Consider the following 20924-nt stretch of genomic DNA (forward strand, 5'->3'; position numbering starts at 1 on the left):
TGTACTTGTCCATGGACCATAACTATGGGCTCAATCACATGCATTTAGTCATATTTTTTTTGGGTTAATTGAATTTTAGCAAGTAAATAATATTTAATTAAACCAAAATAATTAATTTGATCAAATTGTCATAATAAAGACACGTGACAAATCTGTTTTTATATTTAATTTGAGAAATATGCCAATTTTTAGTTAATTCTAATAATATTCAAAATTATTTTTAAATATAATAAAGTATATCAAAATACCTTGGTTTAGTGCCATATATGGATATATACCATATATCATGATATCTAGATATATTTGTGATTATTTCTGATAAGTTTTGTTATTTAAAAGATTATACTGAACTTTACTTCCAAATGATTGAGATTTATTAAAAACTGGGATATTCCAAATATCGTAGAATATCAAATCATTTCCATTTTCTAAAATCGTGTAATTCAAAATCATATATTTCCAATTATAAATGCTAAAATGCATAAATAATACACCTTCAACACACACAATAAGAAATCAAACAAACAAATTTGTTACACATAATATCATTATAAAATTTATGAATAAATTAAAATAACAATTCTTACAAAGTGTTATTAATTTTTCAAATGTCAAAGTTAAGTTTGATTTAACTCACTAAACTATACTTAATTTGACGTATAAGAAAAGTTTAGAAGGAATATTGACAGAAATAAGAAATTACTTCATCAATATTCCAACCCAAAATTAATAATATCAAGAAAGGAAAAATTAGATATTCTTTATAAGTATTGATTTAAAAAAACAATCAAACAAACAAACTCAACCTTGCAACAGATACGGAAGTCCCTCGAAATGCTTTAAAAATCAAGAACAATTGAACAAACACGCACCAGCTTTACCCTCACGCTTCCACCCAAAATTCACCGGTTTTAAGCTTTTGTTTTTTCAATTCTACCCGGTTTTCTTGTTCCTTCATCGTATCGTACAATTGGGAATCTCGATTCTTCAGTCGTTTCGCCGCAAATGGCAGCGCCGAAGCCTCGCACCACTCGGTCCAGGTCTCACAGGGATGTTCCTGATTTGGAGAAGATGGACGCTGCTTACAGTTGGGACGCCCTTGAATGGACCAAGATTGAGGTTCCTTCTAGCTTTTTGTCTTCTTTTTGGGAGTTTAGCTGCACTCCGCTTGTTAACGCACTGTTCTTTTTCTTTCTTTCTTTTTTCTTTTTCGCTATTGTTGCAGCCTGTTACGCGGTCGGTTTCGCGTGTCAACTTGGATTGCTTGCTCGAGGCTGAACAAGTGATTGCTGAGGTTCGTACAGGTCCAATTTTGGTTTTAGAATTTTAATTCTATAATGGGTCGGGATTTCGGGGTTCAATTTCTGTTGAAGTTTGACTTTAGGAAAGTTTCATTTATTGGGGTGTACTGAATTCGTCTTTTATTCTTGGAATGTTTCTGTAGTTGTGCGTATTTTAAATGTGTAGACGAGTGAACTACATGGGGGGAATGTGGAATTGGATTGTGGGGATTTGAGTTTTTCGTGTTTGATTTATTTGACACTCGCTTAACATGATTTTGTAATTGAGTAGTTTTAGGCATACCAATAGAATTGTCACCATCTGTTGCGAGCTGTTTCACTTCTGGGGATGCTGTGTAGTTCTTGAACAAAATACTAGCATTGCTTCTAAAGAACGGCCCCGAAGCAAGAATGGTGGGTCATAATTTATTGGAAAATGAAATTGATAAAGCAATGAATTGTATTTGGAAGAAAAAGAAGAAATCTTGACCATGGAATTGATTATTTTGAGATCGTAGTTTGAAGAAATACATCCTGAGTTCCCTCTTTTAAATCAATACTGTTTGGAAAGTGTTTATGAAATGGTTATTCAGAAGCTGTACTTCATCGAACACAGTACCCTGTGAAAATCGTTATATTTTGGAGAGTCAATGGTTGCTTGTTTAGCATCAACAGTTCATAGACCTACATAGCAAACACTATTATTTGTCTTCCAAATACGATTGCATTTGCTTCCCATGGTCTTTATTTGTACCTTTCTTTAGACACTATTGATAAATTAGAATTCATGTGGAATGATGACCATTGAAGCAATATTGCATGAGCCAACTATTGTTTAATTCGATAGGAAGCAAAGGCTTCCATTAAAAAGGAATAAAATCATACAAAAGTGGGTAGGTAAGCTTTCCATCTACACAAGGTCAAGGGAGCAAACCAAAAGTTATCCCAACCAGCATGTTGAAATGAAAATCAAACAATTATGGTATGTTTAAAGGGCTACTCGAGAGAAATCCAAACGAGGAATCGTCCCCAGCATACATGGCTACTTGAGAATGGTTACATATCAGATTTACATGGCTACTTGAGAATGTTTGTATCAGATCCGTTCTGTAATGTAGTGGATGAATAAAGGGCTAAAATATTGTTTTTATTCAAATCTCCACCTACTCTGCATGCTTTGACTGTGAAGGGAACACCTTAACGCATTTGCTAAGTTTTGGAGAAATATCACCACTAAATCACCATTGAACTCAAAAGTTTAAGCTGACGGGTCATGGTAAATTTAATTATATCAATAATAAAACAACCACATTTGTAGGAAACATCTTCAATATTATTTTTCTGTATTTGTGGGCTATTGATCATTTGAGTTTTACCTCCAGGGCTACGGTGTTGTTCTTGTGAATACTGATGAGGCTGGTACCTTGTTTGTAACCAATTTTCGTCTTCTATTTCTAGTAAGTATTTCAACGAATCCATACTTTATCTTAATAATTATCTAATAGCCACTGTAAGCATTAAATTGGTATCTCTTGTTCAAATAGTTTTATTACTTTTTCTTCTCGAGAATGCGGTTTATTTTGTCTCATGAGTTTAGTAATTATCATTTAGGGCTAAGATTGGTGATTACTGTAATGCAGTGTATGGTGGAAACATCTCTAACTTTAGTGCCCTGTTTGTGCTCAGAAAAATTTCGTCACAATCTGACTGTACACATTTTTTTTTTTTGGGGGGGGGGGGGGGGGGTGGTTACATTCTTTGTTTTGCTTCTATCTCCTGTTTCTGTTTAGTTGCCTGCTGTGCAGTGCTTACATCTTTTTAAATGAATTTATCTGTTTTTTGTTAAAAATCTGTTCCAATTATAAAGATGTGCCACCATCCTATTCGATTTGGTGTACTTTTTACTTGTAATTGAAAGGTAGAGGAGAAATAAGGATGATGTAAACAGATCAACATAGGCTGATTAGAGGGCTTTTTCCTAACCTCCTCTGACCTCGGTTCATATGATGCCTCATATCCTCACCTTTTTAAGTAGTTGTTTTTTCTACTACAAAGTTTGTTGCCCATAAAAAAACAAAAATCCCGAAAGAACAATTTTGTGATTGGAACTGCTTACAAGTTCCTGATAATTGCACTTATTGCATGGTGGCATGAATTCTATCAGTTTTGTTCATTTCCTCGTAACTAAGCCGACATGTCATTAGTTTTTCCCAAAAATTTCATGTATGCTTTGTCTTTAGGATTCTGATGGCATCTCTTCATCCTTCTTTCATTTATTTTAAAGTAGCATGATTTAGCAAAGGTGTCATTATTACTATACAATCTCTTGCACTCGACCATTTGAATGAGCAATACTAATAACTTTTCTTTGCTGTTATTCTAGAGTGAAGGAACCATGGATGTTATTTCCCTTGGCACTATACCACTGGCGACAATTGATAAATTCAACAAAATTGTAAGTTCCCAATTCATAATCTAAAATCAAGACATGTTCTGAAGCCTGTTGTCCTTATTTGGCTCAACACTTGAGCATTTTTTTTTTGCTAGTCTCTCTCGTTGAGCAAGGGACAATCATTCACAACCACTTAGTTTATTATTCACAATTCTCTTTGACGGGCTAGTGAGTTGGAAATTGTTTTGTGTCAAGTTCAATGCTGATTATGGTGGATTCCACTTACTATTGTACATTAATTATCCACTTCTAGACTGCACTGAACGTTATTATGATAACTGTTTTTTTAAGTGAAAGATAAGCCCCCAAAAGAAAATAAGCTTAACACCTCAAACATGCATCGTTGCCTTTTTAATTGCGCATCCTGAAGTATTTAAAATCTCATCACGGTTTATTGTTTGGAACATATTATCCAGGGTTCTCCTTTCCAAAACTTTTATGACCTGCTATTCAGTTGGCTATCCATTAGTTTTTCATATGTTTAAGCTCCATTGGATATAATTTCTTGATATCATTGCACTCAGACTGCAAAAAGTTGTTGCATTTTCTACTTTCCACTTTTGAAAATTTGTACTGGGAGTAATATTGTGCTTGTCGTTTTAATGGATTTAGGTTGTGAAGTCAAATGCCATCTCTCGCCAATCTGAAAAGTCTTCACCATCTAGGCGACTTCTTCAGGTCATTGGTATGCTTTGTTATATAATTGCTGTTGTGGATGCATATTTGTTGTGTGAATGGTTTATATTATCAGGAAAGTAACAAATTTTGAGTTCTAAAAAAATGGAGGAAGCACTTTTGTTCTCATAAAAATCAATTTGATGGGGGTTAGGGACTGTCTAGATCTGTACATGCATAGTGGGTCCATGGTTTAAGGGATTTGCTGCTTCATTGCACAATTTGTTGCTTAGCCAATCACTTGATTTATTGGTTTAATTTTGGTTTAAATAGTTGTAAACTTCTAATAGATGGAATGATGGCTTCATATGTTGTTTGTCTTCTAGTTCTTTTTCTTTTATTTCTTTGATATATTCTATATGTAGCATACTAGCTGAATGCAACAGTTAAAAGTTTTCTTCCTCCTTTGTCTATTGCAGGAAAAGACATGAGAATTATTGTCTTTGGTTTCCGTCCAAGAACAAAACAGGTGTGTACTTCCAGGCCTTTCTTGTGAAATTGTAGTCTCTTACAGTGTGTCTGGCCCCATGGCTTGGAAAGTAGGAGTTGGGAAATCCACTCCTTGTTTGGTCCAAGGAGTTGAGTGAGTCCCACTACTAAAAACGGCCATCTTATATCTGACCAACTGTTTACATTGTGGGTCAAAGAATTCACAACTCCCTAGACTTCATAATTCCCTACTCCTCACTGTTGTACTCCTTACCCCAAACACCTCCTTAGGCTTCTTTCTTATAAACCCGTACATGATTTAATTTATTCCAAATGGTATTATCTTGCAGACATTAGTGAATTGGGCATGTTCCCCATGATGGCCCTTAAATTACATCATGAGCAGTTCATTTAATTACGACAGATATATTAAATCTAGGGAAGAAGCACTATATTTTAAGTGGGGGAAGGTTACAAAGCTTATGCACATCGAGAGTTCTGATCTCTCCAGAAGGAAAGCTGCAAATTGTTGCTCTTGACCAAGTTCCTATGAGTTGATTTGATCTAAATAATGTAATTAGAATAGTTACTAAACAGCCCATTAAACAGTCTGTTGATAAGCTGTTAAAAGGACTGTTATAAGCCGTTAAATAAGCTAACTAATCAGTTGTAACTGATTAGTTATCCAGCTGCCTAACCACTTGTAACTACCCCTAATAACTACTCAAAATTCATCAATAAATACATACTCTCTCAGCAATTGAAGGCAGAGAGTTCTTTGATAAAAATTACCATTTGGAATCACACCATGATTTAAGCCCTTCATCACAGAGTTTTAAGCTTGGTATATCCCCCATCATTTATTTTTAAACAAAATCGATATGAGAAACTTCTATATCCTATTCATGCTTTTCTCATTTCGCTTGTGGGTCCTTCTCAGTCTATGCCAAGATATTGAGCGAATTGGTGGTTTGAATATGTTGAGCGAATTGGTGGTTTGAATATGTTGAGCGAATTGGTGGTTTGACAGTGTTTTGACTTTAAGATGCTGCGAGGAACAGAGATTAAAGCCTCCTTAAGGACCAGGAGAACTATGAATAGGTTTACAGTGTCCTCATTGACTAAGTAAAAAATGTGGAAATTTTAGTTGTTGATGGGTTAGGGTAAATTTAATTATATCAAACACTTTAATATTACTCCTCACTTGTTTGCTTTAAAATTTGTTGAAGATCCAACAAGTGGAAATCAATATTAATTCTCTTAAAATGGTGCCTCGTTGTGTTCACCATTTTGGGATTGGCTTCAAATTTTTGTTTTTGGACTGAATGTATCTTTGGGGTAATGTGTGTGCTCTTATGTCATGTTAAACCATCGATTGATCCAGAAACTTAAATCGATAAGTTATGGTGAATTTAATCATATGGATACTTAAAAAATATAGGTTAAAATATTAATTTGGTCCATATATTTGAAGTTTGTTCAATTCTAATCCTTATTCTTTTAACTGTCCAATTTCAATTGATGTACTTTATGGGGCTGTTTAGAGGATGAAACGTAATTGGGATTACTAAAAATTTGAGGGGTGTTGGAATGCGTGAGAAATCAAAGGCAGAATCGAAGTGGAATCGTGAAGTGTGAGAACGGTGAAAAAGAGGGTTGGGTTGAAAACTGGGGAAATGGAATAGTTTAATATTACAAATCAAGCTTAAAATGCTCAATTGAAACATTACATTATAAACCCATTCCGTTATGGTTCCCTAAACAACCTCTTAATATTTCTTAAATTTAGTCCCCATCGTTAATTTAATGTTGATTTCTTCAAAAACAAAAAAAAAATTGTCGTCTATTAGCATTTTTACTATAAATTTTGATGCATATTGTATTTTCTTGCATGAAAATTATTATTATTATTTAATCAAATTCGAAAAAGATAATTCTAAAGTACTAAATCTAAGATTTATCGAAAGTATTTAGATTAAAATTGAACAAATTTTAAAGTATAGGGACTAAAATGGTATTTAACCTACAATAAATTTGCATATTTTATGTTATATTTGGCACGAAAAAGCAGAGTGCTAATATACCGCATTATATATATATAATTTTTTTTAAGTAAGTATAAGAATACAAGCTGGCAAGATGAAAAGGGCCCAAGCACTTTATTTATTTATTTAATACGTAAACTGAGATGTGCAGCGGGTTAGATTTTTCCTAATTGATCTAACTTATCTGACTTGGAGTGCAGTTTTGAGTAGCTTTATGGGGTGATAATATTTGTTCCACTCTTACCACTGAATTGATGAATAGACATATTTCCGCTTTAAAGAAAGAAAAAACAATCTTTTGTTTATTAATTTGTATACATTGACTTTTTGAGAGTTTATCTACCATTTAATCTTAATTTGATATGTTCCATTGAGCTTATTTGACAATCTATTTGGCACTGGCCCGTAAAAAGTTAATATGGGTTTCAACTTATTTGTAGTCACACTCATTGTGGCTGGCCCCACTGGCCACTAGAAAGTCAGGAGCAAGACCATGTGGAACAAATCTACTTTTACCATGAGGTAGGATATTTGCATAGCTAGTATACGGAAAAACAAAACATAATTTTGGGATTGGAGGGATAGGTTGGGAGAATAGCTTCATAGCTTCTTGGGCTGCCTGTTTCTCTTTTCTATAACCGAAGACTGAGGAGCCATTTTGTGATTTTTTTGGGATAAGAATTGAAACTTTCATTATCAAAAGAGAGTATGATGAGATCGGTATCATGCCACAATTACAAAAGGGTTAAAGAAAGACTCCCAACTGGTAAAGATCTGTGTCATGCCATAGTGTCACAAGAACCTTTAGAATTAGAGTTTGTGATTTCTTTTCATCGTTGCTTATTTCTTTGCTGGAACTCCTAGTCTATAAAATTTCCTGTTTTTTCAAACTTCACTTAAATTTTAAAATCAATGGCGTTAAGAGCTTCCTTAAACTATCATAATTTATGATCATACCATAGTATTTATTTGCATATACAATTGCTTGACATGTTTTTATTCAGCATGGAAGAGAAGTCCTAATATATTGCATATTGTATTTTACATAACCCGAGATCTGTATGGTTACAATTTACAGAGGCGTAATGTATATGATGCATTATCGAGGTGTATGAAACCGGCAAGAATATGGGATCTATATGCATTCCAGTGCGGGCCTTCCAAGTACAGTAATACAGACCCAAAAGTTCGTTTGCTAAATGAGTATTTTCGGCTTCTTGGAAAGGGTTCCCTACATGCATCAATGAGCATGATTGAAGATGGATCATTTACATTGTCCAATGAATTTTGGAGAATAACTAAAATCAATTCCAGTTATACCCTGTGTCAGACTTATCCATTTGCATTGGTTGTTCCTAAACACTTTAGGTATTACTTTCTGATCAAAGATTTTCCAGCACTTACTTTTTGTTTCTTTGAGATATATAAAGTCAAGTGTGATCTTTCTTTTAGAAACTAAGGCAATGCCGTAATTTCTACTCTTTTTTTGGAGGTTCATTTAATGCTCATAATAGATTATTGTTTTTAGTCATTGAAGCGTCTTAGCAACTAATTGTGTGGTTATGCTGCTAGTGATGAAGAGATGTTGCAGGCTTCTACCTTCCGTGCTAGATGTCGTTTGCCTGTTGTTTCGTGGTGCAATCCTGGTAGGACATGAAACTAAGATTCTTAATTGCCATTCTTGTCCGGACTTATATATCTAATGTTGATGAAAACTCTTAGGGACTGGAGCTGTTCTTGCACGTTCATCTCAACCTTTAGTTGGTCTTATGATGAATATGAGAAGGTAATACCATATGGTCAAGCGTAAACCTTTGGGAATGTGAGGTGAGAGGAAGCTTAAAATCTTTAATTGTAAGAGGCTATGAGGGCGGGGAATAGATGTGAGGTTCAGTTTTTGGTGTATGCTTTATTTCTAATGTTGGTGCCTATTTTTTTGGTATAGATTTATAGGACATTAGGTCATTAAGTTGATGCATTTTTATGCATGTTGCAGTAATACCGATGAAAAGCTTGTTGCTGCGCTTTGCTCGAATCTTGCTGGTGTTCGAGGGTCATCACGTAGGTGAGTATATCGACATTCTTTTTTCATGGATAGCAACTATTTTTAATTTAAAATTTTTCCCTTTTAGTTTGTGGTTTGAAAGGTTTCTGCAGCTTTACTTTTTTCCCCATGACATATGTAATCATAAATTTAAGGGCTGCTCTATAGGGGAAAATAATTACATGAGAGCAAGAGAAGATTAGAAAACCTAAACCAACTAAAAAGAAGTACAGAGTCTAAAAGTTTGTTGCTAGAACCTGATTTAAGATTACGGTGCACTAAACTCCAATGTCCTCTCACTAACAAAATTTATCTCTTGAAAAATTCACCTATTTTTCCCTAGTCAAATTCCCTAAAAAAAGAAAAAAGGTAATGATCTTTCTCAGACAAAGAAATCTCTTCGTACCCAAGAAGTGGCATTAGAGTAGCATCTAAGTATCCACCACAACCCAGACTTAAAGAAAGAATGATAAGCAAATACTTGGCATTGGTTAGCTGAAGCATAGAATGAGTTACTTTCAAGCTAAGCTTCCCGATAAACTTGAAGAGTTGCAACACTTGGAACTTCAAAAGTCATTTGGACACCCAAAAGTCACAATAAATCTAAAAATTCATATTCATTTACATCTTTACTAAACTATACTTATTTAATGTTATGTATTTTCGTTTATTAGAATAGTTGAAATGACAAAATTAAATAGTCTTTTCACAAGACATTTTTAATTAGTATAAATAGGGTTAGTTTCAACATCTCGAGAACAACACAACTTGAATTTGAATGAAATTTCTCGTAGAGTGTTATCTCTCAAGCTTTAAGCTTTTCTTTGTACTCCTCGAATGCATTTTAGGACTTTCGATCTTTGATCAATTAGATTGTGGAGAGTTCGAAATCTTAAGTTAGAAACAAAATTTTCTTTTTTCTTAATCTTTGATTAATCTTTCCAAGCAATAATCTGTTAAGCTTTCTTGGGGTTTAACTGTTTGATTAATCGGAGTTATTTTTATTACTGTTGTGGGGGTTCACTAGAATAAGGGGAGGAGTTCTCAAACGTGATTAAGCTAGTTTTGTTTATTATTTGGAATCAGAGCTTTGGCTCGTTATATCCTTTCCTTTTTTTTCATCTTTGTTTTCCAACCAAATATCAATCTATCCATCTTTTCTTGTGACCTTTCATTTTTTTTCTTCATCTTTCAAATTATTTTCTAGAAAAGTAATATATAAAAAAAGAGTGACTTTTCATCTTCTCTTTGTTTTCATACTTATTGTGCTAGCTGGAAAATAAAAAAATCCAAAAAATCCTATCTTTTTCTTAAAAGAAAACTTTGCAATTGTTTGACTTTTCACATTCTATGAAATCTTTTTTGCATGATTTTCATCAAAATACTGCAAAATTTGCTTAAGTTTGAGATTTAGAAATCTTATGCTCTGTTTCACAAAAGAAGAAATCGCTGTGCTACCAACAATGACGATGATAATTTTGGGAAGGATATTTGAGAAAACTTGGTTGAATTATGTAAATCTGTGAATTACATAACTCATTTGAAGGAAAAATTAAAGTTACAAGAGCAAGCAAGGAAGAATCAAATCACACAATTTATTACAAGTCAAGTAGAATTTCCAATTTTTGAAGATGACCAACCAAATCAAGATGAGAGAAATGATCCATCAGCTGAAAAGGAAGGTTCAATGAAGGGGTTTTGAGATAAATGAAGGTGGTTATCAAAGTTGGAGAGAAGAATTAAAATGTGAATTGCATATGGCGAGCGACAAGATATCTGAGATCGGAGTCATGACAAAGACTCTAGAAAAACGTGATGAGAAAGAAGAGACTCTAAACATAAAGAAAAAAGAAAAGTGAAACATCGATGATAAGAGAAAAGAAAGTCTGTTTGATTAAGAGAGGAAGTGAAAGAAAATATAACAATCATGAGAGCGGTACGCACTCTAACATCTTGTGCTGTTATTATTCTTTTGATATTGATGGTTTAGAGGAGACCTTAAAAAATGAGTTGAATGCAACATTCATGAAGTTAATATTCAATACAAAAGAAGCGGATACCATTCAACTATCAAAGTGATCTTGAGATGATGACTACAAAATGGCTTTACAAGGCAAACTTAAGATTTGAGGACGAATCTTCTCAAAGAAGGGGAGAACACAATGATAAACGAAACTACCTCAATCACGTTTGAGAACTCCTCTTATTCTAAGTGAAATCCCGCAACAGTAATAAAAGTAACCCCGATTAAACAAATAGTTAAACAACCCCAAGAAAGCTAAATAATTTTTGCTTGGAAATGTTGATCAAAGATCACGAAAAAAAGAGAACTTGTTCCTAACTTTAAGATTTTGAACTCTCCACAATCTAATTGATCAAACTAGATTGAAAGTCCTAAACATGCATGTTGACACATGAATACAAAGAAAAGCATAAAGCTTGAGAGTGGAGAAATTTCATTCAAATTCAAGTTGTGTCGTTCAAGATGTTGAAACTACAACCCTATTTGTACTAATTAAAAATGTTTTGTGAAAGGACATAACATTTAATTTTATGCCATTTCAACTACTCTAATAAATGAAAATACATAACATTAAATAAGTACATAATTCATTAAAGATGTAAATGAATGCGAACTTTTAGATTCATTGTGACTTTTGGGTGTCAAAATGACTTTTGAAGTTCCAAGTGTTGCAAATCTTCAAGTTTATTAGGAAGCTTAGCTTGAACGTAACTTATTCTATGCTTCAACTAACCGATGTCAATGATTGTGGAATTATTTTGGCTTAAATTAGCAGTTCGATCCTCCCATTTTGTTAGACCTCAAATATTATTCCAATATAGTAAGATAAAGCAGAAAGAGAAGTCGGAAGTTTTTGGGCAGTTTTGATGTATCTCCGAAAGATTGGACTGGCTTTTCTCGGGACGATCTCGGGGTGGACGCTTTTCTTTGTTTCAGAAAAAAAAAAGATTGGAGCTAAAGTTCAGTGCTTTGATCTTTAAGGCTTCGCTAGTTTTATTGGTTTGTTTGAATCAATTTCTTCTCATGATCCTGGTCCAAATTATCATCTATTTGAGCATTCACCATCTGTATTGAGGTATGTGTTGAAGAAAAGGTTTGCTCGTGGTTCCTATGGTAAAGTATTGCTGGCTTTTTATGTTAATTGCCCAGAAGTATTTAGTTAAGTAGGAGAGAATGTTAATGTTTCGTGCAACTCATCTTTGGAAGTCTTCATTGCCAGAAACTATGGCCGCTCTTCTAATATTTCTCAAGCCTATTCTCTGAGATTATCTTGTCCATCATGAATTGTGTTATGGTCGAAAAAGGTATGAAATATATTAGAGTTGCTTACGAGACAAATATTTTGGTGAATATTTTTAATACTTCTACACGCCTGGGGGATGAGTTTTCAATTGGAACATCAAACTTTGTCTTTGAAGATTCAACATCGAGTGTTGAGGTGTTCCGAAAGGAAGTACAACCTTTTGCAGATCCTGATATTTTGAAAGATTTTTTCGTGCCTCTTCTGGCTTTTGGACTACTTTGGCATGTTAGCTTTGAGATCGCAGGTTGCATCTTCTTGCTAGTCTCTAGATTCGAATGTTTTCCTTTTGAGAGAGTTATTTTGTTATGCTTTGTATTCAGCATCTCTTCGTTTTGGTTCTGTTTTAGCTTCATTTTTCCATTGGAATTTGCCTTTTTAGCGTGTTCTTTGTGATTGTTTGTTTTGGTCGTTTTCCCTTTATTGGCCGAGATCATCTTTGGGCAGTTTGTTTGGAAGTTTTTGTCTTTTCTTATTTTGCTCTTAGTATAATTATCTTGTACTTTGAGCATTAGTCTCATTTTCCATTATTAATAAAGAGGCTTGTCTCCGTTTCAGGAAAAAAAAAAACTAACCAATGCCAGGTATTTGCTTATCAAAGAATGATTATCAGCTTTGTTAGAATTGTCCCGCATAAGAGATGGAATATGATTGTGCAAGAGTAATAGATTCTAGTTCTCTACCTGCTTTCGGTTAGATACACGTACATGGAATCTGACTTCTGGACAATGTCAAAAGTGATAATTCTTCTCATTTACATACCGTCAATCATATTTCTAAATTCAACATTTCTCTTTGACTTTAGTCGCATCTGGACGATGTCAAAAGTGATCATTTTTCTCATTTACATACTGTCGATCATATTTCTACCTTCAACATTTCTCTTTGACTTTAGTCACATCGCTAAGCTTGTTAACCACCTGGACTAGAAATCAGTGAGAACTAACTAACTATTTTTGCACTTGTAGTAGAAAAGCTTTCCTCCCCTAGAATTCCGTTGGAAAGAATCAAACAATTACCATGAATGTTTAGAGAGAGTGGTTTGAAAGAAACAAAAGAATTTCTCTTGTATGGGATTAGTTAAAACTTGGAGTCCAGTTGATGCCTCCGTTTTTTTTTGAAAGGGAAACAAGTCTTTTTTCTTAGATAAAATGAGACTAAAGCTCATAGTACAAAAGAGTTATACATTAAGCAAAAGAACCTAAGGATCAGTAGACGAACCCAGGTTGACAACCCCTTTAGCACCTCATCTTATCCAAAATAAACGATAACAAACAGGACTAAAAGAACCAAACAAACAGTCTTTACAACATAAGATATCAATACGTGAGAACTAACCAACTATTTTTGCACTTGTAGTAGAAAAGCTTTCCTCCCCTAGAATTCCGTCGGAAAGAATCAAACAATTACCATGAATGTTTAGAGAGAGTGGTTTGAAAGAAACAAAAAGAATTTCTCTTGTATGGGATTAGTTAAAACTTGCAGTCCAGTTGATGCCTCCGTTTTTTTTTGAAAGGGAAACAAGTCTTTTTTCTTAGATAAAATGAGACTAAAGCTCATAGTACAAAAGAGTTATACATTAAGCAAAAGAACCTAAGGATCAGTAGGCGAACCCAGGTTGACAACCCCTCTAGCACCTCATCTTATCCAAAATAAACGATAACAAACAGGACTAAAAGAACCAAACAAACAGTCTTTACAACATAGGATATCAATACGTGGAAAACAAAGAGACAATCCTTGATAAAACAAAAACTATTGAATCTATTAGGGGCAATTGAGAAGCGAGTGAGACGACCAATCAACACCGACTCATAATTAAGCTTAGGAGATAAAAACGGTCCAATTTATGTTGAACTCTGAGATGCTGTAGCTGGCAAAATCTTTAGAGAGGATGCATGAGCAACTTCATAAGCATCTAGCCATCTAGCCATCTGAGCTCCGTGCCTCAACATTCTTCGAAGTATCATTTTGAATCATCGCCGGAAACAAGATCCCATAAATACTGTCCTTGGAGAAAAGTTTCCATGCTATTGGTTATTAGGATTGAGGTAAGTTATTCTCTCCTTTCTCACTCTCTTCTGTCTGGTCCTTTCTCTTCAACCCGTCTTCTTCGGAAAACTATCCGGCGTCCCTTTGCTCCATTTCCACCCTTTGACATCATCTCCAACTCTTCTCCGGTAACCTTTTTGGCGCTTGTTTTTTGACACGACTCAGATTCTCGATTGACGGATACAATGGAAGATGCTGAAGGTTTTCATGCAGTCCCATTTAAACTGGTTAAAAATTGAAAATCTTGGGTTTTTAACGCAGCCCATCATCCACTAAATCCACTCGTGATCAAACATTTTGCTTTTCAAGGTTTTCTCAAGGAAGTCCCATTCGACCCAGTCAAAGGCGTTTTCCATATCGGGTTTAAGGATCCAGCCTTTATTCTTCTTGGCACGATAATCCTCAACAGCTTCATTAGCAACAAGGATAGGATCTAAAATTTGCCTACCTTCTATAAGTGCGCTTTGTGAAGGAGCAATGATGCAAGGCATTACCTTTTTGAGTCTTTTGGCCAGCACCTTGGCAATAACCTTGTAAATCAAAGTTGTGAGGCTAGTTGGTCTGAAGTCTTTTACAGCCACCACATCTACTTATTTCTGGATCGAACAAACAAAGTTCTTCAGCGTTCAATCTTACCATTTCGATGAAAATATTAAAAAATAGAGATTAAGTTTGGTCCAACTAAATTCCAATATTTAACAAGGAATTCAACGGGGAAACCATCTGGTTCAGGTCCACTTAGGGTTCTTAATTTGAGGAGAGAGAGACTTTTGGGCCTCTGTTCTGTTACTTTGGCTGGGAGCTTGAATCCGTTAGCAAATTTCTTCTAAAAAATCTGGGTTAGATTATGAAATGAACTTTGTCTTGGAAGTTTTCTTCTTGGGTATCACCTTCCTTCTCCTTCTTCTAACAAAATGCTTTGGGAAAGATTTGAAAGGATGTGCTACTTTCTGTGTTTTAAAATTTCGTTTGACCCCAATTCTGAACGAAGAAGAGATGGCTGAAAAAGTAGTTGAACAAGAAGAACAAGAGTTGCTTGTTTCCTTACCGTCCTGGCCTTTGTTGGTCTCTGAGATTGCAACTGAAGGTGGCGCTAATTGATCAGAAGAAACAATAAACGACTTGCTGCTGAATGACTGTAAGGGAACACCAAATATGCGGACTGAGGAGTAGTCCCGTCTAAGTGGGACTTGACTAATGACAAGGTTTTTTTTGTATTCAATGTCTTGAACGAAGAACTTACCCTCTTCAAACCAAATGCAGAAATATGAGCCGTTAATCTTGCAACTCTGAACTTCCATGTTTTATCTTGCGAATTGAGGAGTAGCTAGAAAAGGCTTTGGATCTGTCTGAACGAAAAGACGGAGGCTGCCGGAAAGTACTAACTGGAGAAGAAGGAAGACCGTGGAGGAGAGAGAAATGAGAAAGGATGGGAGAGGAGAGAGGAGAGAGCAAATCTACCTCCGTGTTTTTCTCCCTCAGTATGGTATTATGGAATAATTGAGAAGGAATCGGTGCCTCCTTCTGAAATATATTTTTTCTTTTTTAATTACAATCCATTACCATTGGATGTCAATCCTTTTGGTGGCACATTATCTTCTTTTTGTGCATTTCTCCTTTTGGTCTATACATTATTCCAAAAAAGAAAAGTTTTGAAATATATAAAAAGGAACGGGTATAGACAATACTCTCCTTGCTCTAAGCACCAAAGGAGTGTGATAGAACACTTGTGTAGAAGTTCTTTATTCAACTTGGTAAAAGATACACAAGTACAAAGACAGATTGATAGAGTATCAATCCTGGAAATAAAACACACAAGTACAACCAAACAACAAGAACATACCACTCTGTTCTCCTCTCAAGGAAAAACAGCCCACTCGTAGACTGAAAATTCTCGCCTACTGACGAACTCCTCTCCTTCCCTTTAAACTACCCCTTCCCTTCTACATAACTGTAAGACTCAAAAACCGTAAACATAACCACACTACCCTTAGAACTATGTGTGTAACCAAAGACTAAATAGTAAAACAGTCCCCGAGCTCACCCCGAGAAAGTCCTGAGTTAGTAGAGTTCGTCCCGAGATCACCCCGAGATTGTTCCGAGTTATTACATCAGAACTACCCAATAACTTCCAACTTCTCTTTCTTCTTTCTCCTACTATATTGCAGTATTATGGGAGGTCTAACAGAGTGTTGTTGAATTCTCTCTGTTCTTATATTTCATTCATCAAGTTAAGAGCAGGCGCAGCAGAGTGTTGTTTATTTATTTATTCATCTTATTTGTAAATGATGCTTTAGGAAGCTTTATATAGCTGATGCAAGGCCTAGAAAAAATGCTTTAGCAAATGGAGCCATGGGAGGTGGCTCAGAGTCTTCGTCAAATTATTTTCAATCTGAGGTTAGTTTCTAACTGTGTCTCATCAAAAAGAGAGAGAGAGAGAGAAAAAAAGATCTGAGGTTAGTTTGAGCCTCTGTGGTCTGATTTGTTTTTTTTCACAGTTTTATTATTTGGTATTTGACTAACGTTGAATTGTTTTTCTTTTCCTCAATAGATAGTCTTTTTTGGGATTGACAACATACATGCAATGAGGGAAAGTCTTACTCGGCTAAGAGAGTACTTGGATACACATGGTGAAAAATCATCTGATGGAATGTCATCATTCTTGGTTAGTATTTTACGGCTGACCCATTTTATTTTGGTCTTTTAGAAAATCTCCTTCTTCCTCCTGACATCATCTGATGGAATGTCATCATTCTTGGTTAACTGTCGTTATTCTCTCCTCAGTCCTCCCTTGAGATTCATATGTTTAACTCCTTCAATGTTCAACTGTTTTTTCCTCCAATCAACCTATGACACTAGAGGCTTGAGCATGCCTCCATTAAATCCACTTCATGATAATTTTAAACACCTTCATATTCATCTTTTTCCCTCAGATAAACTTGAAAATGTAGATGTAAAAATCCCCAAAGTTATAGTGACTAATAATGCAGAAGTCTTTAAGATTGCATTTGAAGTTGTCTCCCTCCCTAGTTTTAATTTTGATTTTAAAGAAACTCACTCACACATGCATTCGCAGAGACATGGTGGATGGACTTGGGGTGGGGGTAATCTTAGTAGCATGTCTGCTTCTGTATCAACTCTGGGAGATAGCGGTTGGCTAATCCATGTTCAAAGCGTCCTGGCTGGTTCAGCATGGATTGCTGCACGTGTTGCTTTGGAAAAAGCAACGGTGTTAGTTCATTGCAGGTATGAAGTAATTGTTTCTTTATCATTTAATTGTAGCTGACTATGAACATATATTGTTGTTATTTTGGTTTGAAACTTCTGCTGTGTGAAATGTTCAAAAGATTACCTTTCCATCTTCTTGTGTCGTTGTTTGCATAGTGATGGCTGGGACAGAACAACACAACTAGTTTCACTTGCTAGCTTACTGCTTGATCCATATTATCGGACATTTGTTGGATTTCAGGTATTTTGTTGGACACTATAGATCTCTTTGGGTACTTTTTTTTTCACTCTGATTTGTCTAAAATTGTAGGATTTATCTTTTTTCTTCTTTTTTATTGTCAGATAAATTTTCTCATCTTTCCCCATTGTTTTACTTTAATTGATTTGGTTTACACTGATAAGATTTCATCTCTTTATATACATGAATGACTCTTTATCTTATCCCTTGAATTGTCAATGGCTCCCTAGACTCTTCTCCATTTATTCATTGCTTTCAGATATGTTTAGCCATCTGTCTGATTTTGATGTGTATCCTCACACAGGCACTGGTTGAAAAGGATTGGCTAGCATTTGGTCATCCTTTCTCAGATCGATCTGGCATGCCAACCATATCGGGAAGTGGTAACATGCCATATGAACTATCTAGGCAGTCTTCAACTGGAAGTTTTTCTTCTTCACCTATGCGTCAGTCATCTGGAGCATTCATATCTCAAGCTTCCAGTCCTCATGCACAAACATCCAACAACTGTTCTCCCATATTTTTACAGGTTTGTTGTTCCTTGAATATAATGTGTGAAATATTGTGTGATTATTTTGGGATTTCTTAATGTGATTAACAATGTAGATATAGTGGCATTTTTATTCTCAATGCGCAAAATTGTTTAACAGAATACTACTTAATTATCTGCAGTGGGTTGATTGTGTTTCACAACTTCTGCGCATGTATCCCTTTGCTTTTGAGTTCTCTTCAGTAAGTAACCTTCTTGATGGAGCTGGACTTTTATCTTGAAACAATTTTTATTTCTCTTTCTTTTGTGAGGAAATTATTCTTCACTCTTTACAGGCATAACTTGATTAACGATTTTTTTATCTACTTGATTAACAATTTAACATGCTGACCAGTTTGGCATTTTCTGTTAGGCATTCCTTGTGGATCTGTTGGATTGTATGCTTTCCTGTCGTTTTGGGAACTTCTTATGCAATTGGTAATTTTCTTTGATTAGATCGATCCACTATAATTTTCCTGTTTAACCATTATTTCTTGATAAAGATCATTATTCCATAACTAGAACCATTAAGATGGTATATATCTTGAAATTGTTCTCTTTCCGGTGTAAATGGAGATGTAAATTGATAGCAGGAGTCTGTTTTGGAAATTTCTAAATTCTTGTCCTCTAGTTGTTGTCGTCACTTTGCTAATTTCCTTCCAAAGACAGTGTAACAAATAGGATTTGGTAGCCCTTCCTTGTTCTATGTTCTCTACAATTTTAAATTATTAAAATTAAAACTAAAATAACAAAAGGTTAAACGCTAATGGTACCACTGGCCCTAACGACCTTATATTGTTAAACGCTAATAATACCACTTGTTGGAGTTACTCGGCGAATGATTGTTTTCTGATGTCTCAGTGAGAAGGAACGTCAGCAATGTGCTGTTTCTGAAGTTTGCGGCTGTCTATGGGCATATTTAGCGGATTTACGAGCCTCAGAAGGAGGTTCACATGTGCACTATAACCTTTTCTATGATCCAACGATTCCTACCAAACATGATGGTGCTCTCTTACCTCCTGCGGCAGCTCTAGCTCCCACTCTCTGGCCACAATTCCATCTTCGTTGGGCTTGCCCAAAAGAATCCCAAGCAGGGGAACTTGAAGTCAGATGCAGGAAAATGGCTATACAATTATCTGAAATGCAGAAGGTACGTTTTCTTTCTCGTACTTGGATGATGAATAAATGTCCCGGACTTTGGAAACAGTCATTGAAGAAATTTGACTCATAGGGTGGTTGTATTTTCTAACCTTGTTTTTGGGGGGGGGGGGGGGGGGGGGGGGGGGGGTTAAAAAGCAACAACTCTTTTTCCAAAATTGGTTTGCACAAAATTTATCTTTAGAAAACAAGAAAAAACAGCTCCAGTTGTTTTGGGGGGAGTTTCTGCATAAGAAAAAATTGTTTGCATTTTTTATGTTCTGTTTGATGGAATGAAATTAAAAAAAGAGGGGGGATAGCTGAAGAATTCCAACTCCCAAGCCAAGGGACTTACTAAACTATATGGTCTCCTGTTGCAATGCGCATTTTCCTGACTTCATTGAAGTAGTTCTATAGGGGAAAATGTCTTTCTATAACCACTTAAGATTCGATTTCGTACATAGTTGGTAAAGCTGATGTTTTTCAAAAGTTATTTTATGTATGGGCGTTGTTTATGTATCAATGTTTTGTTGTACTCGGTGTCAACTTGATTGATTCTTGCACACCGTAAAATGCCTAATAGGACAAAGAAATAGCCGAGAGAAAAGCCCAGGAGGTGACGGCTGCCATGGAATCATTAAAATTGGAGTTGCAAAACGAGAAACAGTTAAGTATATCAGCTAGGAATGTTGCAAAAAGTGCAAGCAAAGAATGTGAAGCCATAAAGAGAGCAATTCAGTCTCTAGGTTGCAAGGTTCAAGTCTCTAGTAATGGCTATTGTACTGTTGACATTGATGGCGACCCGATGAAAAAATCCAACCAGAAAAGTCATCCTGCTTCAAGAAGAACTTCACATCGTTCACTGCCATCCGCTAGTGAAGAGAATGATCTCTCCCTTTCTATAACAGTTACAGCAGATGATGTGCCAAGTAACCCCCTCAGTCACATCTGTGAAGCTCTTTGCCCATTACGCACTCGGGATGGAGGGTGCCGGTGGCCTGATGCTGGCTGTGCTCACTTGGGTAGCCAATTTATTGGAATGAAGGCAAATTTCGAAGCATTCGATCAACTATCCATATATGATGGTTATTTCAAGCCAGAGTGAACTACTTTTTGCACTTGGTTTCCAAGTCAAACTAACAACATGAACCATGCTCTTACAAAGGATATAACATTAAGTTATATGAGGTAGCAATTGCATATCACGGCCCCAGTTATTAGGAAAGGGTGTCAGGATGGTGTACATAGAATGTTGAGTTAGCTCGTAAATCAAAACTACCACACTTGTCCAGGGCAACAAGGAAAAGTTGGTTTAGTTAGTCACGAGTTTTTTCGATAGCTTGTTAGAAACTGATTGGTTTTCTTTTTAAATTTGGTCTCTGTACATGTTTTACACAAGATGTATCATTCTTTTATGACAACCAATAGTAATAAACAAATGCTCGCTTTCAGTTCATTGCCCATTTTTGCTCATAACCTTTTAAAATTTCTG

At 35.4% G+C, this 20924-nt stretch overlaps 1 protein-coding gene across 4 annotated transcripts; it reads left to right on the forward strand.

The window, feature by feature from the left end:
- Positions 1-788: 788 nt before the first annotated feature.
- Positions 789-20888, forward strand: LOC103496486 (phosphatidylinositol-3-phosphatase myotubularin-1). 4 transcript variants are annotated; one of them, XM_008458348.3, is made up of 19 exons: positions 789-1119; positions 1226-1294; positions 2663-2737; positions 3664-3735; positions 4345-4417; positions 4827-4876; positions 7960-8249; positions 8454-8527; positions 8604-8667; positions 8878-8946; positions 16598-16697; positions 16852-16965; positions 17377-17546; positions 17685-17769; positions 18071-18295; positions 18439-18498; positions 18669-18733; positions 19157-19445; positions 20016-20888. In XM_008458348.3, the coding sequence occupies exons 1-19, from the start codon at positions 1006-1008 to the stop codon at positions 20535-20537; spliced, it is 2580 nt and encodes an 859-aa protein (XP_008456570.2). In that variant the 5' UTR covers positions 789-1005; the 3' UTR covers positions 20538-20888. The 4 variants fall into 4 exon arrangements, with proteins under 4 accessions (XP_008456570.2, XP_050938785.1, XP_016901988.2 ...); XM_051082828.1 differs by lacking the exon at positions 789-1119 and having other exon boundaries at positions 1250-1304; XM_017046499.2 differs by lacking the exons at positions 789-1119; positions 1226-1294; positions 2663-2737 and having other exon boundaries at positions 4345-4410.
- Positions 20889-20924: the final 36 nt, after the last annotated feature.

The sequence above is a fragment of the Cucumis melo genome, chromosome 3 (assembly GCF_025177605.1).
Source record: "Cucumis melo cultivar AY chromosome 3, USDA_Cmelo_AY_1.0, whole genome shotgun sequence".
Taxonomy (NCBI): domain Eukaryota; kingdom Viridiplantae; phylum Streptophyta; class Magnoliopsida; order Cucurbitales; family Cucurbitaceae; genus Cucumis; species Cucumis melo.